Genomic DNA, 20,244 nt, shown 5'->3' with positions numbered 1-20,244 from the left:
GAAGAAAAGCTCTGGGATAAAGAAAGCACCTTGAGAATGCCCTGATCTTAAGTTTCTAGTTTGCACAACTGTAAGATGATGAATGCAGTTTCGGCGACTAGGCTGTGGTATTTTATCAGAGCAGTCTTGAATTCTCAGCTAATGAGATAATAATGTCTCTTTGCTAGCCCTCTAGGTGGGATGCCATGTCCCTTTATCTTACATTGAATTGTAAAGAGAGTATTTCACAAGGAAGCATGCATTTGATATTATGAGCTTTACTAGTTAAGGGCATTAAAAACAGCTAGGTTAAAAGCAGAAAATCATAAGTATATTAGAAGCCACTTTGAGGCCTTACTCAATGACAGTGCCTACTGCCTGAATTTTATGTTAATTTTCCCTTAGTTTTGCCAACTGTGGGTGTATCCTTAAATACTGCAGTCTTATTTCCCCAGTTTTGAATTCTGTCTGAATGGAATTACATGTTTTGAAATTTGTTGGGTCTATTACTCATGTACTTGTTTTTTCAAAACCATGAAGAACAGTCTACAGACTTCTGAACCTCTTCTGTATGTAAGTGATGGTTTCTCTAGGTATGAACACCAATGTGAAATGATCTAGTCAAAAGTACATTAAGCTTGGCTTTCCTAGGTACATGTGAATATACTGTTGTAGAATTTAACCTCAAACATGGACATGTTGGGTAAAGAGTCTATTATACATTCATACATAATCAATTTAGTAGATAATCCTAACTGTTTAAACAAGGAACACTAATTTATATTCACACATGATAATTAAATGCTATCTTCACTAGAACATGGAACTGCCAACCTTCATCCTGTCTATGAAGACTAAAAAATACCAATATTATGGGATTATAATTGGTAAAAACCACATACATATATGTAAATATATAATTATATGTAACCAGATAACGTGCATGTGTGCTTACACATGTGTGTATTGTATGATACATGCATATGTTGTATACCAAGAGCTTTAACTTACCTGTTTAGAAAGTGATTTCCACGTTTTAGCAACTAAAATAAATATAAAATAATTAGATAATATTGGTAATATATATCCATATTTAGTAACCATATACTCAAAATAAAGCTTTTATGCTCAAAAGACAAGTTTTTACCTTTAATATCTGAATCTAAGATATATTTTCATGTTATCTATTTATTTTAAATACTATAACTTATAATAAGTAAAATCAATGTCACAGGATTTTTTCCCCCATAACTGAATTATGGTTGGACCCTTCTGGATCCATAAGGTAAGTTAAGGTACTTAATGTTAAATATTTATGAACTAGAAGGACAAATAATGATACTTATAAAATATTCATTGTGGAATCAGATGAATGAGTATTTTTGAAGATAATTCATAGGTGAGGTCTGTCCAGGGTAAAATGAGAGTGGCAAAGGAAAAAAGAGCTGACAGGAGAGCTGGGAGAGCTCTTATCCAGCTGGCATCCTCCTGCTCTATACATCTGTTTTAGAAGTATCCTGGAGGCAAAAGTGTAGTAGCTGAGTAAAATATCATTTTCTTTATCATGTCAATGATCTCAGCTTGAACAGTAAAATGTGGGCACAGATGCACAGTCCAAATTGTTGTTTCTCCATTGTAAATGGCTAAGAATTATCTCCAGGTTGGTAATAATTAAGTCCTATAGTATACCTGCCTTAGAAAAACTGGAAGACTATCAATAATTGTTTCTATATAGAAAGTCTGTATAATAAAAATAGATAAAAATTAAAGATATATGGAAGACACAAACTCTTTAAAGCAATATACTAACTCATCTTAAGACCAAAGGCAAAAATATAGTTTTATAAAATTCAGAAACTAATTTTTCTTGGAGATCAATCCTCTTCTATTTCTCAACAGAATCTTTCTTTTACCTAGTAGTATATATTAATAGGTATTAATAGGTGATCAAGCACTGAAATCACAGATTTTTACATGTAACCTTACCTATGCTACTATACACATAATTCTGTAATGGTCTTTTTAGTGAGTAGAACAATGAAAAAAGTATAAGAAAAATCCATAAAAAGTATACATACATGGACATGTTCTTATGCAATGCTCAGAAACTATTTATCCAACAAGGAAGTTAGATTTACTCTTGAGTGTGTGGTTTTATGAGATTTCCACAGTAGATTATTCACAAAAGACATATTCATTGTGCAGGAAATGTACCATGTTCGGTATCATTAGCTGTTAAAGAAATAAAGACTAAAGAACCATTAAGATAAGTCTTCAAAGGGTGTTCTGACTTTCCAAATTCCTTATTTCATATGAAATCATTGAGTATATAAATGTAACAGGTGGAGGGAGGCATTACATCTATACTAGATTTAATATTAGAAGCATTTCATTTCTCGGGCTAATGCTATCATATTGGTAATAAATTTTTGTATCTGATATATTTTAATAGTGTATTTTTAAAAATATAAATTAAAATGACTCCTGATGCTATAGGATAATGACTACATATTCTAATCCTAGAAGGGAAATTTATCTTTCAGACTATTCTAAAGAGAAAAATAAGAAAAATTAATTTCCAAAAAAGTTATAAACAACAATGTGGTAAATTTTACAGTTAACACATATTTGAGCTACAATTACTATGTTAAAATCTTGATTATGAATTAAAATAACAGTAATGATGGCAAGACCAAAACTGGTTCTATGCTACTGGCCACACACAATTTATTCTCAAAAAATTGTTTATGAGGTGTTATTATTTTCATGTTAATAAAATTAGTATAGAGTACTTAAAAAATAAAGAATAACCCACACTATACCATGTTAGTTAAGTCAAAGGGCTATAAATCTTAGCTTATCCTTATAATTACTATTTAAACAGCCATATTTAATTTCCAGTCTTTTTTGCCATATGCATTTCCAAAGAGGCTACTGTAAATACACTACTATTTTCTTGACTGTGTGTGTTTTTTTTCCTCAGGACTGCCCCTCTTGTCAAAACAACATCTACTTTTAAATTTTTGGGGGAATTAAAATCTTGAATGATCAAACCTCTACTTAAATTTCACTCCAGCTGCGTTTCCTTTCCTTGTCAGAGCCAAGCATTAAGAACCAGTGCTTGTCAGCCACTGTATTCATTTCTTCATCTATTATTCCACTCAGAACCTAGTTTTTTGTCCTAGTCAATTTATTGAAATGTCAGTTTTAAAAGTCACCAGCAACCTTCATCTTACTGATCCTAATCATTCCCTTTGCCTCTGTGACTGTACCATTTTGTTTTTGTTTTGTTTTTTTCTTTTGTCTGGGCAGTACTGGGCCCACCCTTTCTAGCATTTACACATTCATTTTTTTTTGAAGTGTAAGAGTTTTGCAAGGATTTCCCCGCCCCCAATTATGTAAAATAGTATAATATTTCTCTGGACAATTTCAACAAACATAGCTACTAATCATGCACAGACAAATCCCAATGTGTAGATCTCTCCCTGATCTTTACTGCCAAGTATTCAAAGCATCAGAAGTCAATTCAGTGAGGATTGTGATGAAAATCAGCAGAAAAGTACTTGCTCGGCATATACAAAGCCCTGCGTCCAGTGTCCAGCACTGAGGGGGAAGAAGAATTAAAAGATAGTCTGCACAAGTTTGACAAATTATCGAAAAAAAATTAATGCTTTGTTTTGCTCTGGAGGAAAATGGCTACAGTTTTAGTGTGAAATATCATATACTTTTATGAGAAATTGAAGCAAATAGGAGCCAATTTACTGGAGTACTGATTTTCAGTTATCTTTCAGTGAGCTGAAACTAGGGCAATCCAATTTTTACATATGGGATGCATCTCAAATATATCAATCAAAAATTTATTGATTCTTTTTCCTCTTCAACCTCATTCTTATAACCCAGCCATACAGTTAATCTAGCCCAACCCCATTCATACGAGAGAATCTGGCAATACCATCTTTGGAGAGTTGGAAAGCCTGAACTACCACTGGTAAATTGTGACAGTGTAAAAAGAAGACAGTGTCCTCCCTTTCCCAACCACCTGTGTCTGTGAGGGAATTTTCTTTCTACACTTCATTGAAAAGAATGTATTAAAACAGGTTGGATACAAAAATGTATAAAGAATCTTGGTACTTGTTATTAAGTCGGTGAAGAAGCATTTCCAAAGAATGAGCAACTGTCCAAATGTTTGAAATCCACTCCTTTAACGTATGGAAAAGTGGAGAAGAATTAGCCCATCTTTATCCTTCAGGAGGCAGGACAAATGCAGAAGACATAAAAACAGAATTCTTGAGCAAGGATAACTTCAATACCAGTCCTCTAAATTACTTTATTCATTTTGGATACAAGAAATAATAGGTAGAAGATTAATCTCTTCTAGGAATATCTAAAGTAAGGTGGTGTTTAAGGGAGTGAATCAAAGTTTCTGTAATATTAGGTCTGTAAGCATTGCATAACACAATAAATTCTGAGTTGTTACATCATTTTGTTATTTATTCCGAAATATGTATACTGTTTAATATTTTTACAAAATAGAGATTTGTCTCTTCAAAGTTCCTTTTTATTGTCATCTATTTAACCTGACCAGAACTGCTTAGTATCCATTATCTTTACCACCATCTTTGGAAGTGTTTGAAAACTATCACGATACTATTAATATACTAAGATTACTAGGAAGGTAATTTAGAATCTTTACTTACATTTGGGCTCATCTGTTGTAACAGCCAAAATAAAATCATATGGAGTCATGAATAACTGTCCTTCGCATTCTATAGATGCAAATATACGAAATCGTTTCTCTCGAGATGTAGCATAGAGGTCCAAATCTTCAGTAACAGCTCTGCCAGTAGCAACCTGCAGTTAAGAAAGCAGGAAAATACTAACTGGGAGGAAACACCACCACCTTTAAGAAGACTGATGCTTTTAAACTATTACTCAAGTGAATGTAAGAGTGAAAACTTTCTTTCTTGTAACCTCAACCCTATCATAAAACTTCAATTTTTTTTACAGTAATAAAAGGAATTAATGTTTGAAGGATCCAACCACAATGTTACTAAGGGGTTGAGGAATATTAAATTGTCTCCATCAGAAGGGTCTTTAGCGTTACAGACCGACTGGCACTGGGACAGTCTTTGCCAAGTGCTTATATGTGCTCCATGGACTTATCTGTCTTTTCTAGGGAGAAACCAATGCCTTGAGGGTTGTTGCTTAAGGTTTGGGGAATCACTAAAGAAGCCTTGGGACAATGATGCTTGAGGGTTGGAGCTGAGATCATAATCTAGAACAAAGTACAGTTAGCACCAATGGTATTGTGAATTTTGCATAGAGCCAACAAGAACAGAATTAGCAGGTGCATGTACATGGGCATTCGAAGAGTCCCCTGCTTTCCTCAAGGCCTTTCTTAGTAGACAGACACATCAGGCCAGAAAATATTTAACAGTGTCTACAAACAATACTTTGGGAATAAATTCCTAGAATTGACTGGTCAAATATTCCTTCAGATACTAGCAAGCTGACTTCAAGAAATTTATTTACATGATTATAAATTATTTACATGTTAAAAGCTATTTTTTATTATTAAGAAATCTTATTTAGAATGAGAAGATTACCTATCTTTACTTTTGTCTATGAAGTTATAACACAGACTATGTATAAACTATTAAAGCCATCTAGTTATCTAAAACATTGGGAAGCTATAAGAAAATAATCTAAAGGAATTTTCTACATGGAGAGTACACTTTTTAATTCAAACTGTACTCTATTAAATGAAAAGTCAGAGAACTAGTTAACCTTTTCCATCATTTTCAAGTCTACACTTCTTAAAAATGTAAAAAGCAATCTCTATACTAAAGATGTTTTTATAATCCACTCCCCAGTCACATCAAGGGCTGTGCATGTGTTACTATGTCTTTAGTTACAGCCTTAGTCTCCTACTTTTTTAATGGTGTATAAGAAATGGAGCATATGGTATCTGTCTTGAAGGAATCTATATGGAATAATACAACACTAGTTGGGGAGAAAAGGAGACAAACATGGAGGCAGAGAATCAGTCAGTCAAATGAAAACAAATAGAAGAAAAAAAGGACTGGAGTGGTGGTTCTACATAGGCCTATGGGGGCTCTAGAGAGATGGCTCAGTGGTTAAGGGCATACACTGACTCAGCATGTACTGGTCTTGTAGAGGACCCAGGGTGGTTCCTTGAAACTCAGTCTGATGGCTCACATACTTGTGACTATTACATAAAACCCTGTGATTGTATTCTTAGCAGATCACCAGCTTCCACCAACCCCAAAGCCAAGAATGTCAGTGAAGGAGGGTCAGAGGAACAGGGGCTGATCTGGGAAACAGAGACTGGTCTCTTTAAGAAAGGCTGCTCCTTGCTCTAAAACTTACCCCCACCCCAGAGGGGGAGGCATGAGCCTGTCAGAACTCTGTCCCAGGGCTCACAAGTTGAACTTCCATCTCTGGAGCCCCTCCAGACCCTTTATAAGAACTGTTTGTCATTCTAGTAGTTTGTTATCTTGCCCCTTCTCTCTCAGTGGCTAGTGTTTCTCTGTTCCCATCAATCTGTAATTTTATGTTCAGGACCCTCAGGATCTCTACTTTCATTTCAGGAATATGGCAGCTGCTATAATGTTTCTGCTTTAGATTTGTATACAATATCTGTCTGTCATATCCATCCCGAATCCCTCTCTCCAGGTTCCCCACCCTCTCAACATATCTCCCATCTCCCTCTAATTTCATGTCTTAAAAAATCCAATAAATCCCATTAGCATCAGCCATATGCACAGGCATGGGACCATTCACAGGCAAATAGCCAACTTAACAATGTTCCACAACACATACCATAAAAAGTATTTCTCTCCTTCAGCTAAATAGTGTCATCAAGAGCCTCTCCCTACTCCCTAACTTCTGATTTTGTGGCAGTCTTGTGCAGGTAAACCACAGTTGCTGTGAGTTCATCCATGTAACTGTCATGTAAATCTTTATGTTCATATCCATAGATCTGAGGTGATCTCAAACTTGGATTGATTTTCAACTCACTATTAAGCTCACTATTCTCCCACTGAATAATTTACCTTTCTAGGAAATACCATACTCTTAGTTTATCTTCTCAGTATGTCTTCACATCAGCTAAAGGACTGTACTGTCAAAATTATAAAGTGTTTTTGATGATTGATATGCACTGCTCCCACTCTTAAATTGATGTGTCAAATACTGTCTTTCAAAATCTTACTGGTATTTGTTTAGGATAGCACTCAATTTTTAAATACTCATTCTTTGAAAATCTTGTACATTATACAATGTATCTGAATAAACTGTGTCTAACACCTCCTCTCTCCACCTCCACTCAGTAACCCTCAACCCATTTCCTCCCAACTTCATTTCTTCTAATTTGTCTTTGTTTTTGACAACCTGGAGTCCAACTGGTGCTATCCATATGTGCATGAGTATGGGGCCATCAACCTAGGCATGAGCAACATATAAGCTGCCATGTCCCCAAAGCAGTGGCTTTTTCATTCATCAGCTATTATCTATTGTCCACAGTCCTCCCCTATTCATGTTGGAAGTTTTAAAAATTAGCTTACAAACTATTAGATGTCTGTAAATCTTCTTCATATACCTTTAGTATAGGTTAACCCAGTCTCAGCACCTTCTTTCCCACCCCCACTTCTCACCCAGTCCCATCTACACCTTCAGCCCAGAGTATTATGCCATCCATGCATTAGTATCGCCTCTGATTTTATTTTTTGTTTGAGGTGCAAGATCATACAGTTTTTCCATACATTCTTTACTTTGGTTTAGCTGCATCATCACCCCATCCCTCACTCCCTTTTATTTTTTAATCTTTCCAATCTTGGTATTTATTTCTTTAAAAATAATTTATATCTGTGTTTGCTTGCATGCACACATGCAGTGCCCATGGACAGAGATCAGATCCCTTGAAACTGATGGGATCAGATCCCTTGAAAGTGGAGTTATGTAGGATTGTGAGCTGTTAAGTAGGTACTGGGGACAGAACTTGGGTCACCTGTAAGAGCAGCCAGTGCTCTTAACTGCACAGCTAGCTCTCCAGCCCAACTCCATCCTCAGTATTCTTGCTCTTTATTTTCATCTTGCCTATATATTTTACCATCTCCACTCTTTTGATGCATCTGCCCCAACATTTTGTTTCCAATTACCTAACTTCCACATGCATTCCAAGTTAAGAATACAACATAAAAAAGTCATCACTAGAACCCAAATATGTCATTTGTCTCTGTGGATCTGAGTAATGTCAATAATTGTTTCTTAGTTATACCTGTTTGCCTGCAAGTCTCATGTTTTTGTTTTATTTTACTGCTGAGTAATATTTTATAGTGTACATGTACCACATTTTCTTTATTCATTTGTCAGCTGATGGACATCTATGTTGATTCCACTTCCTAGCTATAGGAATACAGTAGAAATGAACATAGAATAGGATAATTTCCCTGATTTCTTTTTCTGCACGTTTCATTGGAATGTAGAAAGGCTACTAAATTTGTGTATTACTGTTGTATCCTGACACCTTGCTGAATATCTTTATTACTTCTAAGAATTTGTTCTGTTAGTCTTTCAGGTATCTTATAAAACTGACCATACCTGTACTTGTTGAGCATAAATTTAAACCTGAACGATCCTTTTGGTATCTTGTTGCTTACTGAGTATGAAGTGACCTTTGTCTTTTCTAATATTTTTGTTGGAAGTCTGTTTAGTCAGATAATAGTATATACACTATATTTTTAATTTTGGGTGTTAAGACAATCTCACAATATCGATTTTTCCAACCTGAGAATACAGATGTATATTTGGTCATCTCCAACTATGTTTTTGATAAGGTATAATAGTTTTGTTTAAAAATGGTTGGTAAATGTACTCATAGATTTGTTTCTGCATGGCATTGGGAATGAGACCTCTTACTTTCTATTTTTACTTTTAACTGGTTATTGGTTATTTCTTTTGTTTTAGTTTCTGTTTCTTCAGATAGTCTGGCTACGCAGCCACAGTTGGCCCTGAACACAGAATCCTTCTGCCTTGATCTCCAAAGGGCTAAAGTTATAGGAATGTACTATCAATCTAAGATTGAAATGGTTATTTCTGATATATACTAAAGCTCTTAACTTTCATGCATTTGTTTTGTATTCATATACCTCATTAAATATTTTTATCATTTTAATAGTTTTTCTTAGATTTTTCTAAGTAAATAATTATAAATTCTTTAAAGAGGTGACAGTTATAGCTTTACCCACAATAACTTCACTCTTAAAAGTCTATGCTTGTAAACTGACATACCAAAATTTCAAGCATTCTTGGTATGTTTTGGTTTTTGTAGATAATGAGTCTAAAGAATTGCCAGTAAAAGCATTTTTTTTTGTTATTTATGTTTATAAATAGGTTCTACCTTATAGTAGGAATGGGCATGTACATATTTTCATTTGTTCTATGAAAATAAGTGGGCTTATATAGTTCTTAGACAAGTCTTCAAAGGTCTTAAAATGTTAGCGAGTGAAAGCATACATAGAAATCTCTAAAGAAAATTTCACAATATACTGTATAAAATGTTATCAATTACATTCTCTTTTAATCATGCAGAGTTTCCAACTGGTTAGATAATATGTGTAGATTCTTATTATGAACTTGGTGTCAGAGTTTCATAGCTAAATGTATTAATTATAAAATAGTCAATTAGGAGGTTACTGACTTTATCTAATGTTATTCTTGGGACAAATGTGAATAAACAGGCTTAGCTTTATCATGGTCTTCATATGAACACCTAACTATTGTCAAATCTTTCCAATTTACATGTTTATGTCTCTGTAGTTATCAAAAGAATGTTTTGTCACAGACTGGTCTAGTTTAACGCATCTGGTGAAATGGTCCTGCTAAACTCCAAGATGGACAAGAAACTAGGATGTACAAGCCCATAAAGTCCTGATGGGAACACCTGACATGCCAGAGCCACAGAAGAAAGGGACAGCAATCACAAATTACCATAATGTCAGAGGAAACTCAGACCTTTAAAAGACTTGGCTTTGTTTTTGAAGTCCTAATTTTAAAAATAAAACAAACAAACAAAACCCATCTAAACTCTGTAGTTTTAATATCAACTTAATGACCATTCAGAAATAACCACCAATAAACAAAGGAAGAAAAATGTATAAAACAAGACCACTTATGTCAGCTTTACTAGCCTTCAGATGGCAATGATCTTGCATCATATTAATATTCTGAATCTTAAAAAAAGGAAACAAACAAGATAACCAGCCATTTCCCTGGAGCACAGATATAAATCTTGCTATGCAATACAATATTTTTACTATAAATATACCTGTATTCATTAGCTCATTTGTTTTAAATATAGGTTTTTATTGCCTAATCCATTTTTGTTTCTTTTAAAGTTAGTTTCTAAAGCCTAAAATAAACACAAATGTCTTCCATTAGAGTAAAAACTCATTAATTAGTATAATATCTGAAAGCTAACAGAGAAAGCTTATTGGAGTGCAAAAAAGCCTTTACTATATTCAAGGTTTCAGAGGTTTAGTCCTTTATCATCATGGCAGGGAGCATGGCAGTGATTGGGCAGGCATGGTGCTGGTGAAGGAGCTACTACACCGTGCATGGCTTGAGTGTGTATGAAACCTCAAAGCTTGCCTCCACAGTGACATACTTCCTCCAGCAAGGCCACACTTATTTCAACAAGGCCACACATCTCAGTATTTTGACTGTAGAGTTTGGGTGCCTTCACTATCAGATGGGATGCAATTCATTAAGTAATTTCAGTTTGCTGGTCTCTCCGCCTCACTTTGGGTCCAGATGCAGGCATGGGGTGGCCATCAGTTTCTGTGAGACACATAGGAGCTAGGCTACAGGTATGCTGCAGTATGCCCGGTAGAAGAGTACCTGTCAGTGTTCGAGGATAAAGAGGGTTGGCTAATTAAGCGGGCCACCCAAGGCCACTGCCTTCTAGAGTCAAAGATATGTTGGTAAATCCCTGTCTTCCTCCTGGGTATACCTCTGACACTCAGCTGCTCAACTACGTCTAGCTGCAGGAAGAGGAGCTGTGCTGGCAGCTACTTCACTGAGCCATGCTATTCAGAGAAAACTTTGAGCACTTTCCTGTGGGCTACAGGTTATCAGTCTTTAAAAGCAATAATGGTGATGCCAGGTTAACTGTTTCATTTGAAAATCTCATGTGCAGGAATATACTAACACAAATCAGGCTGAAGTATTCAAGTTGGAAACAACAGACTTTTTTTCTAACATTATAAAAGATATAAATCTACATATTCAGATTTTATTAGTGAATGTGTGTGTACATGACTGTGTGTAAACACAGTTCTTAGTTGGCCTAAATAATAAAAGCCTGGAGTTAGATATAGAAGAAAATGCTACGAGACCAGAGAAAAGAAGGAGCAAGCCAAAGCCACCTTTACTTTATTAGCTTCCCATAGGAAAGAGAGCAAGTTCCTATTTCTCCCTGCCCAGCCATCTCATTTCCTGCCTATCTGTACAGACCTCCAGACCTCTATAGTTAGCTAGTGACAAGATCCATCCTCTGATCTTCAGACAAGTTTTATTTGTACAAGAAGATATTGCTCTTTGTGTGTGTGTGTGTGTGTGTGTGTGTGTGTGTGTGAGTGTGTGAGCATGTGTGCATGTACATGCACATGAGAAGGTCAGAAAGACAAGTTTGTGGAGTGGTTCTTTTTTAGCTTTATGTAGGTTTAGGGATAAAACTCAGCAGCAAGCACCTTTACCAACTGATCATCATTTATATATACATTCGTGTGTGTGTATGTGTGATTATGAATACAATGTTCTGCCTGTAGGCCCAAAGATGGCACCAGATCTCATTATAGATGGCTGTGAGCTACCATGTCGTTGCTGGGAATAGAACTCAGTACCTCTAGAGGAGCAGCCAGTGCTCTCAACCTCTGAGCCATCTCTCTAGCCCGTCCCCACATATTTATATTATAAAAGAGGCTTCTATGTATATAAAAATTTTTAAGTAAATACAATGTTATCAAGTATATAAAATTATAGTTGATCATGAAAATCAATTTTTCCTACCGCATGTTTTTCCTTCCATAATACTTTTTCAAACGGAATTTATAAAAGTCAAAAGTAAAGTAACAAGAACAAATTAACAATGAATAAATTTACCAGTTTATATAACAAGAAATTCTAAAGAAGGAAAATTTAGACTCATATTTGAATGATGTAGGGAAAGCAGTTAGTTACTATTGGGTGTTCAGGTGTGGGAAAGAAGTTATATATATATATATATATATTACTTGGAAGGGGCTGAAGTTGGCAGGGTATAGAAGCAACTTCACAAAGGGTCTCAGAAGCAGTAAAGAGAATGAAAAATCAGGGAAGGGGAGCCGAGGAAGATGTAGCATAGGGTTTAATTGGCATAGTCCCCAGCCAAGTATAAGATCAAGCTCTGAACCTCAGCCAGGATACAGGTGATGCTCAGAAGTTCAAGTTGCATGCAAACTGCTGCAGTCCACTTTTCAGAGTTGAGTAAACCAAGCCAAGAGAGCAGCCTTGATCAGGGAGAAGAAATGTAGTCTTTAGAAAATTAGTATAAGGTCATTGGGGTATAAGGTAGGAATTCAGGAACTTTCTTTAGATATAAGACTGGGACCAAGTCACAGGGACCAGTTCCATCAACAATTCTTAAATGGCCTCATGAACAATTAACTCACTCCTTATATATTTCTGTTGGCTTTGGTGTTTATGGTGAAGGTGGCACTACAGGTGGACAGTTAGGTGAACTTTGATACTAGAATATAGGAGACTGACAGAGTTAATTTATCTTCATTAAAAAGTCATCTCCTTTCCCAACCAAAGGGCCCTCTTCAGGTAATCACGTCTTTATTTGGTAACTGGTCTCAAATTTTCAAATGTAATAATCACTCAGCTGTGACAGAAAAGAGTCCATTTCTCTATTATCTATGGATCCAGGAGGATATTCTAGGTCTAGGGTTGGATATGGGCCCAAGGCACTATGATTCATGGAGCAATTCATAGATACAGTACAACAACGACTGCCACAACCCATCAAGGAGAGGTGAAATAAGGCAAGGAAGTTCATGTGGGAAGCACTTATGCTCAGGACTAGGAGAGGCAATCGGCCTCTGCTCACATTGAGCTGGAGAGTTTAGTCACTTGGCAAATGAAGAGCAATCTATCTCTACTCTAACTACTACAGAGGAAGAGAAGAGATCATGGCTAACAGTTTATACTCTCTGTCACACTACCTTTTTGGAACATCAAGTACTCATGTGACCAGACACAGCCCAAGAATGGAGCTGTACGAGAACTTTGAGTGCTTGTGAGAAAATTCCAAGAAAACAAGAATCCTGTGACCTCAATTTCTTCAAAACATGGACTTGTTCTTGGAATGGACTTTCATGCCCCTCCCAGGTGTAACAGATAGGGATGAGTTTACTTCAGTTTACTCTTCATTATAGATGACTACTTTTATTTGTTTAAATGCCTCCATAGAAAAACATGGTTTTTGCCACGTGCAGCTTGTCCTTGGGATTTTATAGTTTACTCAGGTGTCTCTCCTTAACCCAAGGAGTTTAAATTGCTAGGTGCTCTAGATAAAGTTGGCTATTGCATGAGACTTTAGTCCACCTCATTTTAGGCTTTGCTCTCCCAGGTTCATGCCACCAACTAGAAAGGTAAACACTCATTTAGAGTAACAATAAATAATCCAAAAGTGAGGTATTAAAAGGTCTATGAGAAGTAACATCTAAATTGTCTTCATCAGTTTGCAGGGACACAAAGCAGCTCTGACTCACTCTGGCTGACAGTCTATATACACATTTATCGCCACACAAGCTGTGTCTCTCTCAAAGTCTTCAATACAGCCATCATGGACTTGAAATTTAATGTTTGTACTTGCCTTTTTTCTGGATTTGCATTCCTAAGTTTGTCAAAATGCATCTGTAACTCCCCCTCCCCCAAAACACTGCCCTATGATTAAGAAGAGATTCCGATCTGGCTCTCTCACCCTGCATGCTGAGGTGCTCGTGTTTGTTTGTCACTCATATGAGATGCACATATGTTGTTTGCTCTTTTTCCAAAAACCTATCTATGTATCTAGAGGAAGCCAAACAGTAATTACCATTATCGCCCTATAATTTAAAATAGTAATTTCAACTAACTATAGCTGAGCAGATCATGACCTTCATATTTTACTCTCTAATTAGAAGTTGAAGTATTCCTAAACTAAATCTGGTGACGAGTTAAAATATCAACCAAAATAATCAGAACTCTTAACTTTAAAATTCTAAAAGTTAAACTTTCATCATTGTTAGCAGACTTCACTTTGAAAATAAAGTATCATCAAATTTCAAAATAATTAAATAACACATGAACAATTTTGACAAATATTATCAATTAAATGTAATACTAACTAGACATTGAAAAAATGTTATAGCACTATTCTTTTTAACAAAGCAAAAAATTACATGCAACATGCACTTATGGTAAACCATTACCATAGTGCTTTAAAATTCTTTGCAGCCTTGAAATATGGTCTGATGAAGCCCAGGCTCTTTGTACAGCCAAGGATGATAACAACCTTCTGCCTCCCCTACTTCTACCTCCCACCTTCTGGGATTACAGGCATGCACCACCACATCTGATTTCATGTGGTACTTGGATTTGAACCCAGAGCCTCATGTATGGTGGGCAAGTGCTCTACCAATTTGGCTCTCTAGACCTAAAGGTTTTTTACATGCAGCAAATTTTGTTAATGAACTGGAAAACTTCCACATTAGGTATTATAAAATACCTGTTTAAAACTACCCAAGCACAGGCCTCAAAGCTAGCACATGTATTATCTGTACTAACAAGGCCACAGAGTAGAAGACAAAATCATAGACTTCTAGAGTTAACAGACAATTGAAACTTGTCTTTGTAAATCATTCGTTCTAAGAAATTACATATAACACTTTCTAGAAAATTAGAACAGTTTCACATTCATTTTCACATTAATGACAAATATTTGGGGAATCTTTTCTCCAGAAAAAAAAAACAACAACAACAAATATAATTTTTTTTCACTATTAAGAATCTGTGAGCTTTACTTTAGGTTCTAAATTTCATCTCCTCCCCCTGCCCCCCCCAAAGAAGAAGAAGGAGAAGAGGAGGAAGAAGAGGAGGAGGAAGTGAAGGAGGAGGAGGAAGAGGAGGGGGAAGAGGAGAAGAAAAAAGAAAAGGGAGGAGGAAGGAGGAAGAAGGAAGAGGAAGAAGAAGCAGAAGAAGAAGGAAGAGGAGGAGGAGAAGGAGAAGAAGAAAGGAGAAAGAAAAGAAAGAGAAAAAAGGAGAATTTGGGGCTGAGCAAACAGCTCAGCAGATAAGAATATTTATATTACAACAATGAGGACCTGATTTCAAATCCCCTGTACCCATATAAAAGGTGGGTGTGGATGCATGGGCTCCTGTAACTCCACAGTTGAGGGTGACAACAATTACTGGGGCTTGTTCTTCCTGTAAGCTGCCTGAGGTAACCTGTGAAGATGGTTCACTACTCTCTCAACCCAGAAAACCCTACAAAATCATGCAAGTCAAGAGGTTCAAATCTTTGGGCTCACTTTAAGAACACCTGTGGAACTGCCCAGGCCATCAAGGGAATGCATATCCAAAAAGCCACCAAATTCCTGAAAGTTATCACTTTGAAGAAGCAATTGCCATTCCGGCAGTACAATGAATGGTGGAGTCAGCAGATGCACCCAGGTCAAACAGTGGGGCTGGACACAGGGTTGGTGGCCAAAAAAAAAAAAAAAAAAAAGTACTGAATTTTTACTGCACATGCTTAAAAATGCAGAGCGTAATGCTGATCTTAAGGGTCTAGATGTAGATTCTCTAGTCATTGAACACATCCAGGTGAACAAAGCACCTAAGATGCACTGAGGGATTTACAGAGTTCACAGCAGGATTAACCCGTACATGAGCTCCCACTGCCACATCAAGATGATCTTCCCGGAAAAGGAACAGATCGTTCCAAAGCCAGAAGAGGAGGTTGCACAAAAGAAAAAGATATCCCAGAAGAAACTGCAGTAACAAAAACTTACGGCACGGGAATAAATTCAGCATAAAATAAATGCAAATAAAGTAAAACAAAACAAACAAAAAACTATTACTGAGGCTTACTGGCCACCCAACTAGTGTCAGGTTCAGTGAAGGGAATGAAAGGGAGGGTTATCAGGACACCCAGTTGATGGCTTTTCCTGGCCACAGGTACACACAGAAAGTGCATATGTTTACTCATGCCCTCATATTCATGTGATTATGCTTGTGCATGAGCACACACACATAATTTAGTAATAAAAATTAGTGACAATCTTTAGGTTACGGTGTAGATCCTCTAAAGTCAAGCTGACAGAACCAAAATGAGCTTACAGTAGAAATTTTTAAATGTTGTATTTTTAATTACCATGCTTTCCAAAAGAAACAAAAATAATGTGTCAATGCAATTATCATCCTGGAATTTCCAAGTGCAAACCTTTGCAAACAATATTTAGGCATTACTTATTACTGTAGTTTAACTAGGGCCTCAAGGCAACAGTACATCATTATCCTTCCTATGAATAACAGAAAGCAAAGGTTCACTGCCAAGACACAGTCTCATGTTACTTTGGGTCAGCATGTGAAAATTTACTCTGTAGTAAGGTCTGGTTTTCCCAGGGAGGTGAGATTAAATGCCAGATAAGGGATTTACTACTAGACAATTAGAGAAATTAATGCCTACAAGCTGATAATACCATATAAAGGTAATTTGAAACAATTACCTGAACAGTATACGTGGCATTACTTTTTAGCAAGCAAGAAACAGAGAAATAAGAACAGCAGGAAAAATAAATATCATTCGAATTAACCTGATTATTTAGAATAGACATCATTACTAGTTTCCTTTAAAATACATTTGTTTTAATTCAAACAATACTGAATTTTAAAAATAAAAAATAATGTATTCAATTATATATAGGAAACTGAACATCTGGGTATAGGTCCTATCTGATGCTGGTAACTGTACCAACATTTTTATAAAACATTAAAGACCAAATAACTTTTTACATTTGCATTAAAGAATCTGTTAGGCAAGAATCTTATGGAACATACTTATGACTCTACTCAATTAGCTAGAAAAGTTGTTCATAGTAGTATTATGTTTAACTTTCTCATATGGCTTGAGGCTTATTTAAGAACCTAAGAAGATAAAAGAGGTAACACTTCCTTAGCTTGCTGGGTGGTCCAAAGGTTAAACATCAAATTCTCAATGCAGGAAAATCCCTAAGTACTCAAGGTAAAATGTTTTGATGCTTAACAAATATATCTACATGGAAAAACACAGCTGAAGACAAACCAGTAGTATATTCCTGGATGAGATCAGATAAGAAAAATGGTGTTAATAAAGAACTGGTCATTTATGAGAGGTTGTTTTGCTTTATGTGCATGGGTGTTTTGCCTGCATGGATGGCTATGCACCACTTACATGTCTGATGCCCGTGAATGCCAGAAGAGGGCATCAGATACTCTGGACCTGCAGTTACAGATGGCTGTGAGCCACAAAGAGCACTAAGAATCAACCCAGGCTCTCTCAATGAGCGGCCAGTGCTCTTAACTCACAAGCCATTTCACCAGCTCCAAGTTTTATGTTTCTATCTGTATGGCTGCAGTAGCTTATTCTTTACTGATTTGTCAAGTATAATTCTTAACTGATAGGCTATAAATGAGGACATTCTTAATAAGGAAGTACAACACCACAAACTACTGCTTTAGACTACTGAATACCTTATTACTCTAATAGGTTCCCTGCCTTACAATTTTGTCTTCTACTGAATACTTCCCTTTGAGTATGCCTATGGCACTACTACTACTGCCCTAGAAAGCCTGTCTTACTTCCCCATTTAGCTGGCCACCTTCTCCTCCCTTCTACTTCTTTCCTACCTTTTCCAGCAAGGCTATTGGAGGAAGCAATCTACATTTCCTGTCTCAGATTTCTTCTCATTCACCTTTGAACTTAAGCAGGCTCTACTCTCTTCCTCCACTGAAGCTGTTTGTCAAGGTTGCCAATGACTTTCTTGTTGCTTAATCCAAAGGTCAATTCTCAGTTTTCATCTTACACCATTTGACACAGCTGGTAACTCTCTTGAAAAAAAAAAAATGTTGTCTATTTCCCAAACCTTATTCTTCTGCTATTCCCCTGTCCTGGCAGTTCCTTTTTTAAATTAAGAATTTATTTTTGTATGTATGAGTGTTTGCATGCATGTATGTTTGTTCAGCATGTTTATGCCTAATACGTAGGTGCCAGACTTGTGAGAAAATGCTATAAAACCAAGACAAAAGTCTTGTGATTTCAGTTTCTTCAGAAACATGGATTTTTTTTTCTTTTTTTTAATTGTATGGTTAACCTTTTCAAATTACATTGATTGATTGTATATGTGGTGTATGTCAGTGACTGGCACACCTATGGAAATTGGAGGACTATTTGGGGAAGTTATTCTTGGAATAGGCTTTTGAGCCCCTCACACATGTAGCAGATAGTGAGTTTACCTCAGATTATTGTTATTAGTTTATAAGCCTCTATGGAGGCATATGCATCCCTGGAGTGTGTGGCTTACCCTTGTGATTGTACACTTTACTTATGTGACTCCTCTTAACCCTCAGAGTATAAACTGAATAATACTTTGAATAAAATTGTCTATTACATGAGAATTTACTATGCCTTGTTTATAGACTCCATTCTCCAAGGTCCTGCCACCTCTAGCAGGTAACATTCAAGGCAGCCAGAAGAGGGCATAAGATCCTTTGGAACTAGAGAGAATGAATAGACAACCGTAAGCTAACTTGTGGGTACCTTGTCCTCTCCAGTAACAGAAAATGCCCTCAACCACTAAGCCATCTCTCTAAGCCCCTCATTTGAGATACTTTTCATTTACACCATGCCCTAAAAATCAGCTCTTAACCTTTCTTTGTCTTTTTAGCTATAAGTATTCCTCATGATGATCTCATTTATCACACAGGCAAGAATTGTTTCTTGGGTTTTCCAGTGCCTACAAGAATTTCTGGCTTCTAGCATGTTCTCAAACATCTGCTGAAAGAGTAAATGAATGAATGTAGTTGTAAAGCTTACTGTAACTGTTAAATGATGACTCCTAACAATTAAATATAGTTGTAAAAGTTAGCATCAAGGCTAAAGTGTACTTCAGTAATACAGCACAGTGAGTATGAGTGGGGCCCTGGGTCTGATCCTCAGCACTGTGAAAAAAGAAAATCAAACAAATGAGTACCAATAATCTGTTATTTTAGTATAGTGTACATGTTAATGTTCTCCCAAAAGGTTCATGTGTTTGAATGCTTGGTTCTTAGTTGGTGACAGTTTGAGAAATCTGTGAAACTGTTAGGTCATGGGGCCTAGCTGAAGAAAGGCTCTTGTCACTAATCTGAGGCTATAGAACCTTTGGAAAATGGCCAGTTGGAAGTGGATCACTTAGCTTAGAAAGTGTCAAGTCTTAAGGTTATTGTCCTTTCAGGGTTCCTGTCTTCCTGCTTCCTGAGTGCTAAGGATGATAAATCAATTGCATTCATTTCTGTGCCATGGAGCACTTAGCAATCATGCCTTCCCACCATGATGATGGACTGTATAATCCTTATCTCCTTTCAGTTGCTTCCTGTCAGGAATTTGTCACATCAATGACAAAATTAACAAATATATATTTCTTAAAAATATTTAGTTGATTTTAGAAAAACATAGATGTGGAAGTGTAATAGCATAAAACATAATCACATGACTTCCCTGGAATGGGACATTTAATGATTTATTCTTAATTTTCAGATACACATATTACAGACTACTTGACAAAGAGTTTCACTATGTAGCCCCTGATGATAGGGAACCTGTTATACAGACAAGTTTGGCCTCAAATTAACCAAGACCCTCATGCCTCTGCCACCCAAGTGCTGGGTTTAAAGTTTTCAGCTAAGATATCTAATTTGTGTAAACTATTCAATTTTGTGTGTAGCCAATAAGTTGAAAACTAAAAATATAATGTTCAACTTTCAAACCATTAGGACAAAACCAGGAAAATGTATGCCAGAGGATACAAATGAGGGAAATATGTTCATAAGGCAGCAAAAATAAACGGAAACATGTTCCCAATCACAATAAATAGATGCAATCTAATGACAAAAGACACAGAAGGAACATATAGTCATAAAACA

General features: G+C 36.2%; 1 protein-coding gene and 1 pseudogene across 2 annotated transcripts in view; one reads left to right on the top strand and one right to left on the bottom strand.

Annotated features, from left to right (window-relative positions):
- Window positions 1-20,244, bottom strand: part of Micu3 (mitochondrial calcium uptake family member 3) — a 79,269-nt gene that overhangs the window by 46,175 nt on the left and 12,850 nt on the right. For both annotated transcript variants that reach the window (XM_051182287.1, XM_051182288.1), the window contains exons 2-3: window positions 4,677-4,830; window positions 991-1,022 (exon numbers count right to left, since the gene is read on the bottom strand). In XM_051182287.1, the coding sequence (XP_051038244.1) occupies window positions 991-1,022; window positions 4,677-4,830 (186 nt within the window). The remainder of the gene's footprint in view (window positions 1-990; window positions 1,023-4,676; window positions 4,831-20,244) is intronic.
- On the top strand, window positions 15,540-16,107 carry LOC127220443 (60S ribosomal protein L17-like; annotated as a pseudogene).

This window comes from Phodopus roborovskii, unplaced genomic scaffold (assembly GCF_943737965.1).
Source record: "Phodopus roborovskii unplaced genomic scaffold, PHOROB, whole genome shotgun sequence".
Classification (NCBI taxonomy): domain Eukaryota; kingdom Metazoa; phylum Chordata; class Mammalia; order Rodentia; family Cricetidae; genus Phodopus; species Phodopus roborovskii.
This window is presented reverse-complemented; position numbering and strand designations above follow the sequence as displayed.